Raw genomic sequence first — 21,085 nt, forward strand, 5'->3', positions numbered from 1 at the left:
TCCTCTTTTTGTCCTTTCTTCTCCTCTTCCTCTTTTCTCCTCCCCTTTCTTTTCCTTCTCTTTCTTCCTCTTTTCCTCTTCCTCTTCTTCATCTTCTCTCTCTTCTTCTCCTCCCCTTGTCCTCCTCTTCTCCTCCTTCTCTTTCTTCTTCCCCCCTCCTCTTCTTCTCCTCCTCTCTTCTCCTTTTCCTCCTCCTCCTCCTCTTCTCCTCTTTTTCTTCTTCTCCTCTCCTCTTCTTCTCTTCTTTCTTCTTCTCCTCCTCTTTCTTCTTCTCCTCTTCTTTCTTCTTCTCCTTCTCCTCTTTTTCTTCTCCTCCTCTCCTTCTCCCCCTTCTCCTTCTCCTCCTCCTCTCTTCTCTTTTCCTTATCCTCCCTCTCCTCCTCTTCTCTCTCCCCTCCTCTTCTTTTCTTCTTTCTTTCTTCTTGTCTTTTGTCTTCTCCTCTTTCCTCCTCCTTCTCCTCTTCTTCTTCACCTTCTCCCTTTCTTTCCTCTTCCTTCTTCCTTCTCCTTCTGCTTGAAGAGCTATTTTAGCCAATAATATTCTTAGTAGGAACATGTGGATCAGGTTGTTGGAAACCATTTGCACCCTTTCAGTGAGAGTGAATGCGTGAGCGTTTGCAAATGAAAGAAAAACTAGAAAAACCATTAAAATGGTGCCATAAAAGTGCAACATGCCTAGAAACTTAGACCTACTCAACGTGTCTCAATAATCGATTTTACTCTCCTTAGGTAGGTCCGAAAGCACTACGACGTTAACTCACCGCTGAACGTTGCCATGTTAGGAAAAAAAAAAAACAGCAGAAACACAATATCGTTAAACGCCATTTGTGAATAGCACTACTGAATGAAGACACTAATTTAAAGCCGTATGTTAAGACACCCGTCGTTCGCTGTTTTACCTCAAGGTTCCAGGTTAAAACACAACAAACATCACCGTCTCCAGATTTGCTTTTCTATGTTGCCTCAGTCACCTCAGTTAAATAATCTGTTTTGTAAATGTTATTTTTGTGATTTTGGTTCTTGTTTTGTATTCTAAAGAAAGACCAAAAATAAAAACAAATATAAGAAGAACTTGTGTGTGTTTTATTTTTGTCTTTGTCTTCATCTTTGTTAGCAATTTCTTCAGACATCTTCTGAGAAAACTAGTGTTTATTTGTAGTTTTCTTGGGACAATTTGTGATTTTTTTTTTTTTTTGACAAATTTTGAAATATTAAAAATTTGCCTTTACTTGTAATGGTCCATATTTTGATTGGTTGATTGTTTATTTGAATATAAACATTTAAAACCAATACAACAAGAAAAATCCACATAAAAAGAAAACATTTTAGAGAAAGAGTGGGATGAAGTTCAACTTATATACTTCTGCTCCCTTCCCCTGTCATTTTACTGACCATAAATTCCCATGTCAGCTCCCGTAAGTAAGCTTAATAAATTGTATACATATGAAAATAAATTCTAATTGAGCCTGTACCAAATACAAAAATGCTACACATATCAAAAAAAAATCTGTCCATTTCATGATTATATGTTATTCTGATGGTTTATAATGTGTGAGTGATTAAAGATATCAATATAGTTAGTATTGATCACTGATAGGAAGTCATATATGGACTTTCATTTGGGTCCATGACCTTTGACATTGAGTGACTTCGAAGGGTCAAACTCAAGGTCACTAATGTCTAGATTTCAACAATCTTCTAAAAACTGGTTGGATTAATTTAAAATTTTATATGTATCTTCTTTGGGTCAATGTCTACTAAGTTTGTTCACAGTTTTGAGAAATTTTGATTTTTTTTAGTCTTGATGAATATTTCAAGTATTAAAATTTGCCTTTACTTATAATGGGCCATATTTCATATCACAGATTCAAGGTTCAAGGGTTCAAGGTTATTTTATTTGTACCAATGGGTAGATTTGTTTTACAGACGATATGATTGCTTTTGGCATTACAGCAAGCCATACATTGAACCTGTTAGGCAGGTACTCGATCGAGCGTCCAGACAGGACAAAAAGTGCTCAGGTTCCACCATTCATCAGTATAGCAGCATGGATAAGTAAAAGGATAAAATAAATAAATAAGATCAAATAAATACAAACAAGATAAAACACAATAAAAACCCAGAGAAGATAAAAAAAAAAACAGTCTGGGATAAAAACCAGGATAAAGACATAAAATTTAAAAATTTGAAGTCACAATAATAAGGTTCAGAGAATGCAATCCTCCGCCAAGCACCCGAGCGGTGTGCATGTGTGGAATGTCTATTTCTTTTTAAATGAAACAGTTTCAAGGTTGTTCCATACAGCAGAAAAAGTTGAAGCTACGTGTCAAATTATATTAAATTCCAGTCAATATTTGTTGAGTTATAATGAAAAATGTGTGGTAAATGGGATTTTCAATGTTAAATAAATGTCCACAGAGTCCACATTCCACAGTGGATGTGGACAATTTTGTGCCAGATACAAGATATTTTTCTAAGCTACAGGTGGATCAAATTGGAGGCTAAAGTCGTCGGAGTCGTTTGAATTTTTTATGAATTTTTGAAAATTGCTTGATGATGAGAGATAGGAAAATGTGAGATTTTGTGACCTTGCTGTGACCTTGAACTTTGGCCTACTTGGCCCAAAATTGAATGGGTTGGTCCCAGGGCCTAGGCCTATCTGTGGGGAAGATTTAGTAAAGATGGTTGGAATAGTTTTCCTGTAAAGTTGCTAACAAACAAACACACAAGCAAAGTGACGATAATACCTCCTGGCAGAGGTAATAAATAGAGCAAAGAAACAGGATAAATAACTAAAATAAGTCAATAAAGTGCAATGTTACAATTTCTTATTAAGCTCAGTGAGGGCGACAGGAACAAAACTTTTTATTAACGCTGTGTCCTGCATTATATAAAAAAAAATCCATATATTCAAACCACTACAGATGGTCCAGAATGCAGCAGCGCGTCTGGTCTTCAGTCTGCCTAAAAGGGCACATGTCACCCCCTTACTTATTGAGTTACATGGTCTACCCATAGCTGCCCGCATCAAATTCAAATCTTTAATCCTAGCCTACAAAATTCTCAGTGGGTCTGCTCCTATCTACTAGGTGCACTGATAAAAGCTTATGTCGCCCCACGACCACTCTGCTCGTCTGGGGAACGTTGTCTGGTGGTCCCCAGACCTTGTACAAGACAATCCAGGCTCTTTTCATGGGTCGTTCCACGTTGGTGGAACGCTCTGCCAAGTGCTACAAGAACAGAGGCATCCCTGCCTATCTTCAAGAAGCTCCTGAAGACCCAGCTCTTCCGAGAGCACCTCCTGTCCTAGCACTGGCAGACATTCCATTTTAAATATTTTAATAAGGTTTTTCCCAGGATTATCACAGATTCTTCCAGGATTATCTGGACCTGCTGCGGTGGTCCGGCCTCTTCCTGCCCTCATCATCACCACTCACTTATCCTCATCTGCCTTCATGTGTCCCCTACTCCCCCCTTCTCCCCCTCTCCCCAGTCTCTATCTCTATCGCTCTCTCTCTTTTTCTCTTTCTTTACCCTCTCTCTTTAACCCCAGCTGGTCAAGGCAGACGTCCATCCTCCAGGAGTCTGGGTCTGCTCCAGGTTTCTGCTGTTAAAGGGAAGTTTTCCTTCCACTGTCACCAGTCACAAGTGTTTGCTCCTGGAGGATTCTGTTGGGTTTCTGTAAATTGGCTTAGAGTCTGGTTTGGACCAACTCTATATAAAAAGTGTCATGAGAGAACTTTTGTTGTGATCTGGCGCTATATAAATAAATTTGATTGTTTGAGTGATTTAATTGGTTTTCCCCTGTAAGTCGCTTTGGAAAAAAGTGTCTGCCAAATGCATAAACATAAACATAAACATAAACATTTCCTATTGATTACTGATGGAAGTCATATATGGAGTTTAGTTAAATTAGTTGAGTCCTCCTCCAGTGAAAGTACCACCCACTTCTGTTGGAAGACTGACCTCCTGCAGACAAATACCCAGTAAAAGAAAACATATGAAGAGGAAACACAACCCATGTGTTTGATCCTTCAGTTCCACCCCGCACCAACAGCTGGCGCTAAAGTACCAAGTCGCTGTTTTCCTACCGCTAATAGACCAAAGAAGAAGAAAGAGAGGACGATTTCCCAGAATGCATCACGGCGCGGGACTGGATTTCTATTTTGAATAAACGACAGCTGAGAATGAGTTAATTATAAGTATTTCGTTTGATTTTATTGAAGTTTTCTTGTCGTTCGAAGTTAAATTTGTAAATATTCATCTTAGTCGCTGACGCTCGCTCCAGGAAATTTATTTTATTGACGTTGCAGCAACGCATTAAGTATTAAACGTGAGTATTTGTTGTATATTTCTACTAAAACATCGGGTTTAGTTTGTGCAACAGGATACTAACATGTTTTAGAAGCGTCTCTATCTACATTATCCTATATTAAGTACATGAAGTCAAAGTTAATGTAGCTATTTAGCCAGTTTGCAGTAGATGGTACCAGTTTATAATGTTAACATATGGATTCAAGTACAGAATTTTGGTTATTTATGCATTGAAACAAGATAAACAGCATAAAAATACATTTAAGAACTGGCAAGATGGAAAGTATGTTAAAATGATAGCATTCTTATAGTTGGAGAATGAGTTATAAAGTTAGTGTATTGCTCTTCATTAGAGCTGCAACCAATTAATCGACTCAAAGTGATCCAAAAAAATCATTCAACCACAATTCTCCTGAATCAAAGCTTTGTTTCCTTAATTTCTCAGCTGTTTAACATTGGTTCCACTGTTGTGTTTCACACGGACACTTATTGTGACGCACAAAGAAGCTTCAATTCAGGAAAACTGCAATAGAATATCTCCCTTCAATCAATTCGAATCAATTAATCGAATCGGGGATTTTTGCATTGGCTTCAAGCACCTAGTCGATTAATTGGTTGCAGCTCTACCCCTCATGTTGTGTTTGGGTCCTGAGGCTCATCTATTCTCTTTTGGGTTTAAATATTAAAAGTTTCGCTACCATTGATCTAAAGTTGTGTGAAATCCTACATTTTTTTGTTGAAAAATTTTCTTGAAAAGACTCCTGAGTTTTCCACAACCACAGCACGTACATCCTACAGAAACCTATAGAGAGTTGGGAAACAGCTGGTGCCTGACATGACAGTGTATAAATATATGTTTTGTTTGTAGATATCTGGAGATCTGCTGCTTCTGCCGTTGGTTCAGTTTGACCAGGATGAGCAGCTCTGGACCCAGCAGTGGGACGTATCAACCTGATGCTGTATTTGAGGATTTATGGAGGCAACTCAGAGAGTGTCATGGAAATGCACTTCAAGGTAACTAATCTGTGATGTTAATGTGACTTTACTGTTTCTAAGTTTCCTCAAAGGGGTTAGAATCCATCCACCACAGTCAAAACCAACACTGAGTTAATGCTATGTCTCCTCGTATTTTTATTTCAGTGAAGCAAATTAAAAATATAATTCCCTCTAGAACTTTGACTCATATCATAATGGCAAATTTAGCAAAGTAATAGCAAAAATGTGTGTCATTCATTTAGTTGTAGTCAAATCAGATAGTAAAATAATTTTTGTGCATTTGTTTTCATTATTTATTATTCTCCTTACCTCAAACCATTATGATAAGATAAGATATGACTTTATTCATCACACTATGGGGAAATTTCACAGTTAACAGCAGCAACATACACAACAAGCAAATGCAGAGAAAGGGATGTAAAGAAACCCACAAATGAGTGAAAAATGAAGTATAAGAGAAAAATAAGACATTTGGTATTTATATAAATATAGAATTTAAATGAGATATTATTTACATATTAACATTCTGGTTGCACATGCACATGGGTGATATGGGGGATACTGATATTACTGATTGCACTACTGCAGCTATTGCAAATAGATTTACATTTACACTCTATGTTCTGTTTTATTTATACCACCTATTTGTTGTTATACTTTTACCTCTTTTTTTTTTTTATTTAAAAAAGGCATGTTTTTTAATTACAAGGTGAGAGAGAAACAGTATTTCAGTTCTCTATGTTCTGTGCATCTACTGAATTGAAAAAAAAAAAAAAATCTTTGTTTTGTCACTGTTTTTAGAGTTGGAGTCAAAAGTGAGCAAGTTGAAAAAAGATCGATGTTTGTGAGTATACGTCATTCTAACATTAGTAATGATGAGAATAACACCCCTGGTTTTCAATCAGTATGTGACCTTTTATTTATTCTCTACAGAGATGCTCAAAGGCTGGAGGTGTTTTATAATCGCAACCAGCAGCTGAAGGAGCAAATCAAATCACTGCAGGACGCCATGAGTGTCCTGGAGGAAAGGTACGGTCACTTGGTCCAGACGAGTTCATTAAACTTGGAAAAGAATGTGATGAAGACAAACAACTCTGATTTCTTTCAGGCTTCGGACTGGTGTGTGTGAACGATGCTCCGTCTTAGAAGAGAATCTGAAAAACAACCAGGAGCAGAATTTGCATCTCGTCACCAAACTGAGTGAGTTTTATGATCTTTTTCTGCAGCAACAAAAAGCAGCTCAGTTTTAGTCCCTTTTATTCCTCTACAGAACTGTACAAAAGCCAGAGGCCTCCTTTATATTTTTTTTTTTTTTACAGGGATGTAGAGTGAGTAATTACGATTTCACTACTATTTATTAAGATAAAACAAGAAAATACAGGTGAATATAAGCACAGGATTTAAAAAAAAAATCACAAAAAAGCAAAGTAAATGGATTCGACTGCCTTTAGTCAGTATTTAGACCTCTGATCTCATGGAAAAAAGTCAGCCAAACAATAATCAATCAAATTTTATTTATATGGCACTAAATCATAACAGAAGTTATGTCATGACACTTTACATTTAGAGCTTGTCAGAACTGGACTGTTTAAATAAAAAAACAAAAAACTGAATCAATTAAGCCCTAAACCAATTAGAATCACCGAATTGAATGAAACCTGGCATCATCAGGAAATTAGTTAAGCAAATTATATCAAATTTGATAAAATAGTAATATCAAATATATCTAATATTGTAAAAGAGTTAAGGATAAATGCAGGGTATATTAAAAATTGGTCACAGAATATTGTTTTGTTTTTTTTGTTTTTTTCTCATAACGCATTTTTCATTTCCTATATTTCCGTTTTCAGCTGCAGGCACTGAAAATTGCAAATGTGTATTCTATTACATTATAAGGCTTATGCACAAGACTGTATGAGGACTTTAACCCTTTTAAACTCTAAGCCTAAAATAGTCCTCCTTGACTTTTTTTTTCTTATTTTGACTAAAAGGTGAGAAAATATGCTCTGTTTGAGTATTTTGCCCATTTTTCCAGAGCACTTTTTTTCCAGATATTTCCAAATCTAGCAATCATTTACAATTTACTGCATGTTATAATTCTGCTAAAACGGCCACCTCTCCAGCATCTGCTACAGGTGTGAGTGAAATTACCGTAATGACCCAATAAAACCTATAAAGCACAACGTCTCAGGTTTCAGAAACTGTTGGAATTTTACCAATTGCACAAACAGTGAAAGAGGTACAGCCATCCAAACTGCGTATATGCCAGGTTTTAAAGAGTTAATATGTAAAGCCTGTGTTTTAACATACATTTTTTGCCACTATGTCACAGAATATGAACAAAAAGGTCTTGAGGTCGAAAACACGAGGCTCCACGCTGAACTGGAGAAACTGAAGAGAACTCGGTGAGTTTACACAATGTGTTAGAGCTGTGGTTTCATGTTCTGACAGAAATGATTAAAGGTTACACACAAAAACAGAACTTCTGTAAATGCTGCACAAGACCACAAACACTAAAGCTGTTTCATTTCCTGTTTTATTTTTTGGCGGGTTCAGGTGTTTTATCCAAATATCTACATGATGGCAGGTCTAGGGCCTAGTTGACTGATACTTTAAGATGCTCAGACATTACTAATTATATGAAGACTGACAGTTCTTCTATAGATATTATGGGTAAAGTATGTTTTTACTATAGAAGATAAAACAAGTGGTGCCAGGTACAATAAACCCGCCCCTTGCATGCATTGTAGCTTATTACACACCTTTGTTTTGTGATAATATTCATGAAGTTGAAAAAATAAATGCACAGTATGTTTTCATGACTTTTTTTCTGTTTTGATATTATTTACTTGATATTATTTGAAGGTCACAGACTTTAACCTTCACCCCCAGAGCTCAAAATTTTAACCTACAGCAAATTTAATCAGTTCCTCAATGGCATTCATTTATTAAAAAGAGTACTTTTTTTTCCAGAATGAGGTCATCAGAAATAAAAACAATTTTTATGGATGTTTTTTTTTTTTTTTTTAAACTCTCTTTATTGAAATTAGAACAATGGCAATATAAAAAGTCATATACAGTATCCAGAACAAGAACACTACACCTGCACTCACATGTACACTCACATGTCTGCCTACTTACTTAATATTAAAGTAATCTATAAAGGGCTGCCAAATTGAATAAAAAAACTTTACATTACCTTTCAGTGAAAATTTGAATGAATGCTTTTTTTTTGGCTGATTTCCTTATCCTTTATAATGGTGGAGTACCACAATATTTTGTAAATGGTGGAAAAAAAAAAAATTACTCAAAATGTGAAGAAATACATATGCCTGAAGTTATTGTCAGAGGGATGTATAATAGTTGCCTCTATATATGTGTCATGTTTGTAGTAAATTGAAACAAAATTGATGTTTTTGTAGACATTTGAAATTTCGCCCATTATAAGTAAATGGGAGAACGACAGATTTTAAAAATTCTTTAAAAATTTGACCTTTGACCAACTGTTCCCAAAATGTAATGACATCTATTCTGGGTCAGTGGCTATCTATAAACCCAATTTGGTATGAATTCAACCAATAGTTTTGCCGCTAAAGTGTTAACAAACAAACAAACCGAACCAAAAACAATACCCCTTGCCTCTGCTTAGGGGGGCGGGGTAATGAAGGCCTTGGAATGATCATTCCATATGTTGTCTCTCGCAGCTCTGAACCTGAGCGAGCCTCATCCCCAGAACTGGAAGACGGCGTCATCCCAGACTCACCGGTCCTGCACAGCTCACTGCCAGCGGCGAACAAACTGAAGAAACGCAAAGTCCTCCACAAAACCAAATACGTCCGCTACGAGGAGACTCCTCTACCACAGTCCCGCAGCTTCATCTTCAACGGTCAGTGTAGTTTGGAGAAATTTCCAGAATCCAGAATGTTTAACCTATAAAGACCTAAACAGCCTCTGGCGACTCAAACCATCTACTGATCTGAACTGTTTAATACCTGTTGATCCACTAATCCTATCAATACATGTAAATAATTAATGTAAAATGCAGTTTGTCATCAGATATGACCCATTTGGACGTTCAGTAGCTCTGTAGTTACCGTGGAAACACCATCATCTCCTACAACATTGATTCACCAGTAAAACCCATTTACTTCAATACATAACAGTGGATGGAGACGCTTGTTTATACGTTCAGTAAATGATATATTTTACTGGAAAAGTCATGTTTTTTTTCCCCTGTTTTTAATATAATTACCCTCAAATGTAATTTCACAATGATGATTAAAGTTCATGATCAGTAAATTAGATATAGGAAAATACCAGAATTACCTGAAAAAGTGCAAAATACAGAGGACAATGTCATAACAAATGGTGATAAATTACTTTAAAAAGGTTAAATAGAAAAAACACAGAAGTATCACAGGGTCTTTAAGGGTTAAGGCCTGGTTCTGGTCTGACTGAATCATGTTGAATCTGGTTTTCTCCTTCAGAACCCAATAAGGAGTCGGTTGATGTTTTGAAGAATCCAGGAAGAGTAGAAGTGCTTGTACCCAACACGTGTGAACTGGAAGCATCACAGATTCTGAGTAAGATTTATTGGACTTTTTCAATTCATACAGTTGCGGAAAAAATTCTTAGACCACCCTGGTTTTCTTCAGTTTCTTGTTCATTTTAATTCCTGGTTCAACTAAAGGTGCATTTGTTTGGGCAAATACAATGATAACAACAAAAATAGCTCATAGCAGTTTAATTTCAGAGCTGATATCTATCCATTTTCCATGGTTTTCTTGATAATAACCAAAATCACTTCAGTTCGTACATCAATATCTATGGCATTGGACTGACAAAAACAGTGCTTTTAGGCATTCCCTGTTTTCTTTTCTGTCTGTTTTAGTCACATGATACACACAGGAGTTAGTACTTGATTGCATAACCACTGCTTTTGATAACTTTTAATGGTCTAATAATTTTGTATATTGTTGCTGTATATATTCTGTACCAGGGGTGTCAAACGTGGGGCAAAATTGGCCCACCAAAGGTTCTAATCTGGCCCGGGGATGAATTTGCAAAGTACAAAAATGACACTGACGATATTAACAAGGGTGTAAAGCTCATTTTAGCCCAATTTGATCTCAAGTGGGTCGGAACAGTAAAATAATCACAGAATATCTATAGATAAATTCTAAATTCACAAAAATGCAACAATATTCTTCCTGTTACAAAATTTTTTTATGTATTTGTAGATCTACTGTGATCTGTAAGTTTTACTGTATGTGTAAATGATAAACAGAGGCAAAATATTGCTGAAATTGCACTAATTTTCTAAAGAAATTATAATCTTTTCTGGTTATTCAGATCTTTTTTGATTGCATAATTTGTAAATGTAAATATTTTCATAATTTAATGTCTTTTTTTTACTGAAACAAAAAAGTTCTCATTATTCATTGCCTATTATGATATTTTCTTGTTTCTGCCCATTTATAATCAAAATGGGCTGAATGTGGAACTTGAACTAAAATGAGTTTGACACCCCTGTTCTATATCTTTGTCATGCTTGATTTTAATGAATTTTATTTGCGATTATTTGCCATCTTAGTGTTGAAAAAGAGACTTTATTTACAATCGACTTCTTGGTTGAATAAAGCTTTAATAAATGCTTTAAAAACAATTTTTTAATGGAAGTAGTAAAATGTACAGATACTTAATGTTAAAATGTAGGGTAAAGTAAAAGAAGAACCCAGATGCCTGACAATTCTACTTAAGTTCATAAAAAGTATCTGTTATGAACCTATTATTTTTTTGGTTTTGTGAAGAATGAAGAATTTGGAAGTTATCTGACAAGATGATGTTGATTCACTGAATTAAAAGTGTCTCTTATTTTAGAAATGGATGAAAATGCTGAAGAGGAAGTAGCTGAAACCTGTCGCCTCGATCTTCTCGACTGTCCTCCTATGGTCAGTATGAGTCACACAGTCGTTTAATGTCTGTTATAAAATATATTTACTAAAATGACCACAGGTACCAAGTTAATCCGATTGTATTTTTTTTCAATCAGAAAACAGATTCAGCTGCAAGTCAGCAGAGTATGCTGATGTCATCATGGAAGCCTGATGTTCATTTAAAGTAAGAACAGTCTTGCATCTTGGGGGGGGGGGGTTACATTGTTGATCTTTTGTTCATTCTTTATTCATTCTGTTATAATAATAAGGTGCTTTTCAGTCAGTATAATTTTTATAATTCTTTATTCAAAACCTTTTCTGTTCTTCCTCTCTCTCTACATATATATGTGTGTGTGTGTGTATATATATATAATATATTATTTATTAATTGATTTATTATTATTATTATCTTTATTTAGCAGCTGGCTAGCTAGCTATTTTCTTCCTCCATCTGTCTGTCCTCTCTCTGACTCTGCCTGTTTGTGTCCTAGTCAGGTATTGTTTTCTAACTAACGTACTACTTACCCAGATCAGTCTTGTTCTGCCAGGGCCTGTGTTTGGCCTCTGTCAGCCAAACTGGATCAAAACCAGTCATCCGGTGGTGACTTGACTGAGGCTACGTTTAGACGGTAAAGGCTCCCACAAAGTCGGGCGTACTGTGTGTGTACTCTGCTTTGGGTCCGCATCGAGTCCGCCTCGAATACGTGCAGACTTCCGCGGCGTCAAGTACGCCCGACTCTGCGACCACAAAAGTGGCGTTGCGTTCTGACTTTTAATTACGCATTTAGACATGCATTTTGGGGGGGAAATTTGCATGCAGATGGACATGCAAAAGTGCAAAAATTTCCTCTTATCATTGTAGCATTAACACCAGGTCAGTGGCATCTGCAACTGTACATTCATACTGGGTGAGAGAGAGATAGATAGTGAGATATATATATATATATATATATAATATATATATTTATATAGTGGCTGCCAAACCCTCTGACCACCACCGAGTGTGCATTGAGTGACACTGGAGGCAAGGTGGGTGAAGTGTCTGGGATTCGAACGCCAACCCTTCGGTTTTTGGGAGACTAGCTCTACCTCCTGTTCCACGGCCACCCCATAATCTCTAACATCATCTTCTACTACACTGATTCACCAGTACAACCCATGGAGTTGATCAGTGACAGTTGATGGGCACACTTCAGTTAATGATATAAAATGTCACTTTTTTCTTCAGTTTTCTGTTTTTGATATAACAACTTTAATCACAACTTTATGAAACATCTACGTCATCAACGAATACAATATAGGAAAAATATCAAATTTTCTCACTCACACAAATACAAAATACAGAGGATAATATTGTACTAAAATGGTGATAAATCACTTCAGAAAGGTTTAAATAGAGAGAAAAATTAATGTAAAAGTAGCATGGGTCCTTTATATCTTATATCTATATTAACTCCATTATACAACCGTCCTATGTTTGTTTGTTTTTTCCTACAGGCCTTTTTCTACGTCGATCCACAGTCCCGACTCGACCACCAGAAATCCACAGACAGATCCCCGTCTCTCCTCCCTCATACTCGACAGTTCGCAGTCAACGGCTCCGTCTAATAAGCCAAACGGAAAGAAGGAGGAAAGCGACGAAGAGGAGGGGGTTGGAAGCTAACGAGGAGCCCCCGGAGGAGGGATGGAGAAGCTGAACGACGAGAAACTGAACCCAAACCGACCCGACGAAGCAAAAACGACAAGAAAATAAGCAGACGATGGTCGTTAAGGTCAGACGACTCTGAAACCAAGTATAACAGAATGACACCATCATTTCTGCTTTCCTTCTCCTTTTTCTTATGAAAATTCAGTTTTTTCAGGTTAAAGGGTAAATGTAAATATTTTCATAATTTAATGTTTTTTAGCATTAAACAAAGAACTCAGATTTGGAGTTGTCATTATTTATCAGTTATTATGTTATTATTTTTACCAGTCCTGCCCACTTGAGATCAAATTGGACTGAATGTGGGACGGACATAAAATGACATTAACATTCCTGTTGTTCTGTTTTAAATCATTCAGCAGGTTCATTCAGCACCAGATGAAACTTCCAGCCAAAGAGCAAATGTTTCCCTTCCGAGTTCTACTTTTAAGAAACCGATTAGAACGATAAAAGAACTGATGCCAAAGAACAGAACGAGGAGAAACCCACCGCAAGATCAGCATGAGTCACAGTGTCAACGAGAGGAAGAAGATGGTGAGTCTTTTTGTGCACAATGGTCTTTTTTTGTTCTACAGGGGGTCTGCAGACCCTTAAAAAGACTTAAATGTGATTGTCTTAAATCAAAGCCTTAACGATCCTTAAAATTGGTAGTTAATCCTTAAATCTGACTTTCAAAGTCTTAAAAATCCCGGACAAAATTTATGATGTGTGTATTTTCTTTGTAAATCTTTGTACAGAAATAATTAAATGTGTAATTATTAAAATTGTAATTGATCAAAGTATGGTGAAGACTCATCACAGTAACTATGAGGCCTGTTTTTTTAGTGTATTTCAGCATATTTTAATGTATTTCGGCATACTTGGTGTATTAACATAATTTAGTGTATTTAGCATATTTAGTATTTTAGTGTATTTTAGCATAATTTAGTGTATTTTATCTTGTTTTGTATGTTAGTGTATTTTGAACATATTTTGTGTATTTTAGCATACTTTGTGTATTTTAGCATATTTGTATTTTAGTGTATTGTAGCATGTTATTGTGTTTTAGCATGCTGTGTATTTTAACATATTTTAGCATATTTTGTATTTAGTGTATTTGAACATATTTTCATGTATTTTAGCATACTTTAGTGTATTACAGCACATTTTGTGTATTTTAGCATATTTTGTATTTTATTGTATTGTAGCATATTTTAGTGTATTTTAGCATACTGTGTGTGTTTAACATTTTAGTGTAGTGTAGCATATTTTAGTGTGTTTTAGCATATTTTAGTGTATTTTATGTGTTTTATTCTGTAAAAAAAAAAAAAAGTCATCAAACTTGTGGATATCCTGGTTCTAGAAGATCAGTTTTCTGCATCTGTTTACAAATGTATTGGTTCTAATGAAACGGTTCTGATTGCGTTCTCTCAGATGAAAAACGGTACAAAGTGGAACCCATGTGGAGCATGGACCGGCACTCGCCTTGTCGATGTACGACAGTGAATGGAGAGGAGATGAGGTGCAGTGTTTGAAGTATTCTGTTAAGTCTTCATGAACTCAAGGCATTTATTAAGGTTTAAGAATCAACATCTGTTTCATGTGCTGTAATGGGTAAAAAAAAAAAAAGATCAGTTCATATCAGTAATTAACAAGAGAAATATAAAATTGTCCTTTTTTTTTCAAGTTTAGACATTTTTTTGTCAAAGAAAGTTTAATAAGAAAATAAACATGATGAAAGTGGCGAGATGAAACAAAAGATTAGCTAAAGATACAATAAAACTGAAAACTACACACAAATTTGGGACTAAGATGATGTGAAAGACGTTACAAAAAGAAAATGACTAAACGACAAGACAAAGACTTTTTAAAAAAATGCTAAAAGCAACTTAAAACGACACAAAAAGTGAAACGAGACAAACTGAGACACAAGACATAAGATGAAAAGTAAAAGACAAATCAAGATTAAAACAACATACGAGATAAAACAAGACAGAAAAATGTAACAAGATAAAAGTAAAAAATAAAGATACCACTTGTTTTATCCATTGCATGCATCAGTGAGGTTGTTTTATTGAAATATCTTTGTAATGAAAAGTTATTCCAGGTATTCCTTGAAAACGTGTTATTGACATCATGCCATTTAAATTTTTAAGTTATCTTTTATAGACATTATGAAATTGTAGTTTTTGTAAAACTACCCTAAACTTCCATAGGTGGGTCCAAACGATCTGCATTCATTTTTAATGGAGTTTCATCTGAACATTTGATTCATTCTACAGCAAAACCAAAGGATTCACTCATGTAATGGATGTTGATGTTGTTCTATTGCTGTTTACTATATACACTTCGCTTTTCAAATTTTCAAAATTAAAAAAACAACAACTTTTAATTAAAAATTTCAAACAAGAAATCATTCTTTTTTGGACCAAAATATAATACAAATGATTATTTTTAACATGACAAAATGACAAAAGTGTCATAAAAACACACTGAGTTTAACCCATTTATGGAAGAGTGGAGGGTCCATTCACTGATGTATCAAAGGGTTGAAATGTGCAAAAAGAGACTATAATGGTGTAAAAGAAGGAACAAGTGGAGAGATATAAGTGTTTTAACTGAAAACGTTAACCAAACAAACCCAAAGACATTAACTGATGGTGATTATCATGTTTCTAGAATAATTTGTTCTGATTTGGTGATTTCTTGTGGCTGATTTCATTGAATGTTTCGTGTTTGTGTTTTAGCATCAGGAAGGTGAAACCGTGGACACAGACTGTACCTGGATCAGCCACAGTTTACTCCAGCGTCACAATGAAAACACCCAGGACACCATCGTCGAGTCCGGTAAAAGTCAAACCACGTGTCGAAGGCAGAACCGCTTCGATGAGCCCGTTTACACGACTGTAAAAATCTGATAACTGGGAGAAATCAGATAATAGTAACAGTCAGAGCTGATGCGTTTACATGCACCTCAAATATGATAATCAAAAATCCCTGGTTTAGATGTTTCAGTCCATTATCGGATTTCTTTCTGAGTATCTTCATACGTAGTGACGGTAGAATCCAACTTCCTAGTATCGAATCTGTTTCAGGGTTTGTACGGGTGCTTGAAATCCTTGAAAATGCTTGAATTTCAATATTGTTTTTCAAGGTCTGGAAAGTGCTTGAATTTTAGTCTAAGTGCTTGTAATTCTAACTTTGATGTGATTTATTTATTTATCTGTTTATTTTTAATTTTAACTCAAACCAAAGCTACTTAGTAGTAGTAATAAATCTTTATATCGCATAACTACATAATATTTTCTTATCATATTGATAATATTTTATCTAGTACATATTATACAAATTGCAGATGTAATTGTGTTTTAATACAGTGTTCTATACAGAGCTTTACATATATACACACACTTTTATATATATGTGTATGTGTATTTTTTTCTTTTTGTTGTATTGATAATTTCGTTCCTGCTACTTTGTATTATGCTTGAATGGAATAACTGTAACCCACAACAATTTCTCCTGGGATTAATAAATTATTCTGATTCTGATTATACAATGAGGCTAACGATATCAGATTATACTGTTTACATGATCGATTAAATACTTTAATAACTCCATAAATCAGATAATGATCAGAGTATCAGTGTGGATGTAAACGGGCTCATTGACCTGTGTCCGTCTGATGTTTACAGGTCTGGGACTAAAGGCTAACGACAGTCTGGAAAAAATGTTGACACCTCCGCCTACGGGGAGTACAACAGTCCACATTTAGGGCAGAGCCAGGAGGAGGAGGAGGAGGAAGAAGATGGTGAGCCTTTTCTTTTTATCCTTAATCTATTATACACTGTTTACTGTCCTGTTACAGTTACACTGTTTACACTGTGACATGTATGTTTACATGGTTTGCACTGGTACATTTGTACATTTTTCTAACTACATCTATATCTTACATTCTACCCTTTCATATTTTATATCTATAATTTGCACGTTTTCGATTGCATACAACATATATCAGAGACCACCTGCAATTTTGTTGCATAACTGTGTAATAACAATAAAGTCGTTTCTATTCTAGTTGTTCTAGTCTATTCTAATTAGTGCTGGGAAGCAATTAAAATTTTTAATTGCGATTAATCGAGGGATTTCTGGATTAATCGCAATTACTCGTATAGTTATTGGGCGCGGGGGGGGGGGGGGGGGGGGGGGGGGGTGCCGGCATCAACAGCGTGTATTTCCTTTCAGTGATATACTACGGTGATTAAAAAAATAATTCCACATCTGCAGTACTTCCAACAACTTTGGTCCTTCTCAACCCAAATTATTTCAAAACAACAGAATGATTGATACATACAGGTGTTGCTTCTGCGGAGTTTAAAAAAGTTTTGATTCGCATTACTCTGAAAGTTCGCTCACTTTTCTCCTCTCAGCTACACCGGCACTGGCGCTTGGTGCGTGTGGAGCGCCAAAATAAAAGCATGAGTTTCAAAATAAGAGTCCGTATGTATAAATGAACTAAGACTTGCTTGAAAGGCAGAACGGCATTAACGGGAGATTTTTAAAAAATTGTCGGCGTTATTTAATGAATGCGTTAATGCGGTAATAATGCGTTAACTTGCCCAGCCCTAATTCTAATCTATTCTATTCTAGTCTATTCTGTTCTGTTCTATTGTAATCTATTCCATTCTGTTCTATTCCAGTCTATTCTATTCTGTCTGCTCTATACCATTCTATTCTAATCTAATCTATTCTATTTATTGTGTGTTTCATATTCGACTCTCATTGGCTAAACACATCTTTGTTTTGTCCCAAATTAGGACAAGATGCTGAAAACAGTTTGCACCAAAGAAAAGCTCAGTAAGAAACATCTTTATCTGATATATTTTACACTCATGTACAGTCTTGTGTAAAAGTCTGATTCCACCCTCAGATTTGCTGTTTTTCAGGGTTAAAAATGATCAAACATATTTATTCTTCATTCTCTTTCTTCACATTCAACAAGAAAATACAGCCTTAAACACACACACACAGAAACTGAAGTAAAGAGGTTGTAAAGATGGTGACGAAGAATAAAATGAATTTTCACAATAATGGATCTTTTAATAAGCTGCTTGTGTACATCACTGATATGTCAGGTTTTTTGCGTGACATTAGTCCACATTCAGCCCAGTTTGATCTGAAGCTGGCCAGACAAGTAAAACAACAGCATTATGATATATATATATATATATATATATATATATATAAATAATGACCACTCCAAATGTTTCTCTTTGTTTTAGTGCAAAAAAACCCCCATTACAATATGAAAGTATTTATAAACTACCCAAACAAAAACGATGCAAATAACATGAAAAAAAAAAAGAAATTTCTTAGGAAGAATAAGTACAATTTTAACAATATTGTGCCTCAACTTATCATTTATACATGTGCATAAAGGATCGGATCGACAAAGGCACAAAACATTTAGTAACAGGCAAAATATTGTTAAAATTACATTTCATTTTCTTTAGACACTTCAGGTTATTCACATTTAATTGTTAAAAGATAGTTTGTAAATGTAAATGTTTTCATAATTTAATGTTTTTTTTCCACTAAAACGAGGAAAAAATTTGGAGTTGTCATTATTTGTAGGTTATTATGCTGTTGTTTTACTTTAGATCATATTAGTCTGTATTTGAAACCTCAACTAAAAAAATTGACCTCCTTGACTGGTAATATATCTTCAGTGTAATTTTCACATTGAAAGGCCGTATTGGACCCTTTGGCGAGCTGTTTTTGAAGCTTCACTAGTCACTTTTCCATTGGGCATCTGCGCAAAACTTTACTGATATTACTAAATGTCGAAAAAACAGAAGTGCGTAATGTTTTTTCTATTAAATCACAAATGCAATGATTTATTTATTATCGCGAGATGACATGAGAAGTCATTACATTAACATGGCAATAAACGTAAATATCCTGTTGATTACAGATATTTTCATTATTATTATATTTTACCCCTCTATCCGTACTAAATTAAAAACTGATTGGGTTTTCTGGGTGTCCACACATACCACAACATGTTTCTTTTAAAACTCTTCTTCTTCACTTGTAATGTCTGTCAACATCCATTTTTTTTTTAATTCTCGTGACTCTAGTTGCGGAAAAAGGTCCGTACATTGCAGTTTTGTGTGATATACCATTTATAAATTTTTATGTGTGAGTTATATTTTTTGCAATTTGAGGGTCAGCGGAAAAGCGACTACTGACAGTTTTTCACTTTGACACAGTCTCCATTTTGTCGTTCCTCGTAGACGGCCGACGTTCGCCCACATGGCTGTAATTCGCAAGAAAGACGAGCGGAGGAAACTGAAGGGAACGACCTGTAAGGAATGTGAAATAGTAAGTATGTTTCTAAACCTGAATGATGTGTATGAGTTGAAACACCGACTCCGTTCGCCTGATGTTTGTTTATTCTCCACAGTATTACGCTCATCTTCCAGAGGAGGAGAAGCAGAAGAAGCTGTCGTCGTGTTCCAGACATCGGTTTCTGTACATTCCACCTTGTACTCCGGAAAACTTTTGGGAAGTTGGGTCCCGTCAACGCAGACCTACATCGATAGAGGTGAGCAACCTTTGGCGTCAGACTTGTTCTTAGATATACAGACTGTTAATATGTACTGTTAACCTTAAGGCGCCTGAGTTTTTTCTTATTTTTATGTTCCATTTTTATGTCAATATTTAAAAAAGCTGTTTCATTCAGTTATGCTGCTTTTGCAATATTGTAACTTTAGCGCTTAAAGGGTTACTATTGTTTATGTCTATTCATTTTATGTCTATTTTTATTTTATTCAACTTCAGTTCGATTCTTATTTACTTTTTGTATTTTATATTCTACTTTTTATTTCACCTTTTATTTATTGTAATTTTATATTTGCGCTATTCTTATTTTCTTGTTTTTGTCATATTGTTGCATTGAACACACCACAAATGTCTGCGAACTCCAGATTTCGTACGAACTGGAAGATTCGTACAAACCCATCATTCATACAAATCTGTGTGACCTCGGCATTAGTGCTCTGTCCTTGAAAATGAAAACATCCGGTCTCAGAAAATTAAAAAAAAAAACAAAAAAAAAAACAGGTGTTTTTGGTCCGTTTTTCCATTTGTCAGGTAGTAACTTTTTTTTTTTATTAGAAAGAAAAAATGAAAATCAGTCAGTTTTTTAAATGTGGTTTATCTGTTTTGACACTGAAACAGAACAACGCTTTGACATCCAATTGGAATTCTTCTATTTTAAAAAAAATCAATTAACCACTAGTTTTTGTTTCTGAAAAGAAAACCAACAAAATATACAAACTTCGAATCACTACTCAAAACTCACCTGTTCAAACTTGCATTTTCTTGAGCCCCTTTGTTGTCTTTGTTCTTTTTGTTTTGTTTGTTAAGCGTCTTTGAGTGTCCAAAAAAGCGCTATATAAGCGTGTATTATTATTATTATTATTATTATTATTATATTATTATTATTAATTACCAAAAGACACACTGACCCAGAACATACCAAACCCATGATTGTCCAGCTCAACACATGAAGTCAGTAACTTCCGGGTCATACCAAATCGGATATCAAAATGTCAACATGAAACCCGACATTTGGTCCATTTGCTTATTTCCAATTTTTAATTTGTGCGTACAATGGAAAGAATGAAAAACAGGTCAATTTTGATTTGTACATGAATAATGAAATGAGTCATTTTCTTTTTTCTGATCGGGATTCTCAATTGAATATGAAAGAACAGATGATACCAGATTACATTGGTCCTATTTTCTTTCACTTCATCGTTCTCTAACTGTGATCCTCTGTTTCTCGTCTACAGGTTACATTAAGGAGTGAGAAGCTCCTCAGGCCCGTTTACGGCGACGACAACCACTCAACGCTTTATTCTCCCCGAAAAGAACCAGCAGGAGAATTAATCATAGACCAGGTTGGTTTTTTGTAAAACAACCCCAACTACAAGGAGAGGATTTAACTGTTAAATTTACCCTACATACAAATTAATTACAATTTAAAGGCTTTAATCTGTTTGTACTGGTTCAAATATTGTGTAGATAACGTAGTGTGATTGTTGGTGTTTGATTAATAAAAAAAAATAACCACAGTATGTGTAAATGT

The 21,085-nt window shown here is 35.1% G+C and overlaps 1 protein-coding gene across 1 annotated transcript; it reads left to right on the forward strand.

Moving 5' to 3' along the window:
* Nucleotides 1-4,197: 4,197 nt before the first annotated feature.
* On the forward strand, nucleotides 4,198-21,035 carry rbbp8 (retinoblastoma binding protein 8). The gene is given in 21 exon segments (XM_030123012.1): nucleotides 4,198-4,333; nucleotides 5,183-5,328; nucleotides 6,112-6,154; nucleotides 6,244-6,339; nucleotides 6,419-6,510; nucleotides 7,643-7,715; nucleotides 9,015-9,196; nucleotides 9,798-9,893; nucleotides 11,191-11,261; nucleotides 11,363-11,430; nucleotides 12,744-12,897; nucleotides 14,365-14,424; nucleotides 15,678-15,777; nucleotides 16,626-16,661; nucleotides 16,664-16,741; nucleotides 17,748-17,787; nucleotides 19,227-19,314; nucleotides 19,397-19,505; nucleotides 19,508-19,537; nucleotides 20,790-20,897; nucleotides 21,022-21,035. Coding segments are annotated over 20 exon segments (1,638 nt in total). The 5' UTR covers nucleotides 4,198-4,333; nucleotides 5,183-5,228.
* Nucleotides 21,036-21,085: the final 50 nt, after the last annotated feature.

Source organism: Sphaeramia orbicularis, chromosome 20 (assembly GCF_902148855.1).
Source record: "Sphaeramia orbicularis chromosome 20, fSphaOr1.1, whole genome shotgun sequence".
Classification (NCBI taxonomy): Eukaryota; Metazoa; Chordata; class Actinopteri; order Kurtiformes; family Apogonidae; genus Sphaeramia; species Sphaeramia orbicularis.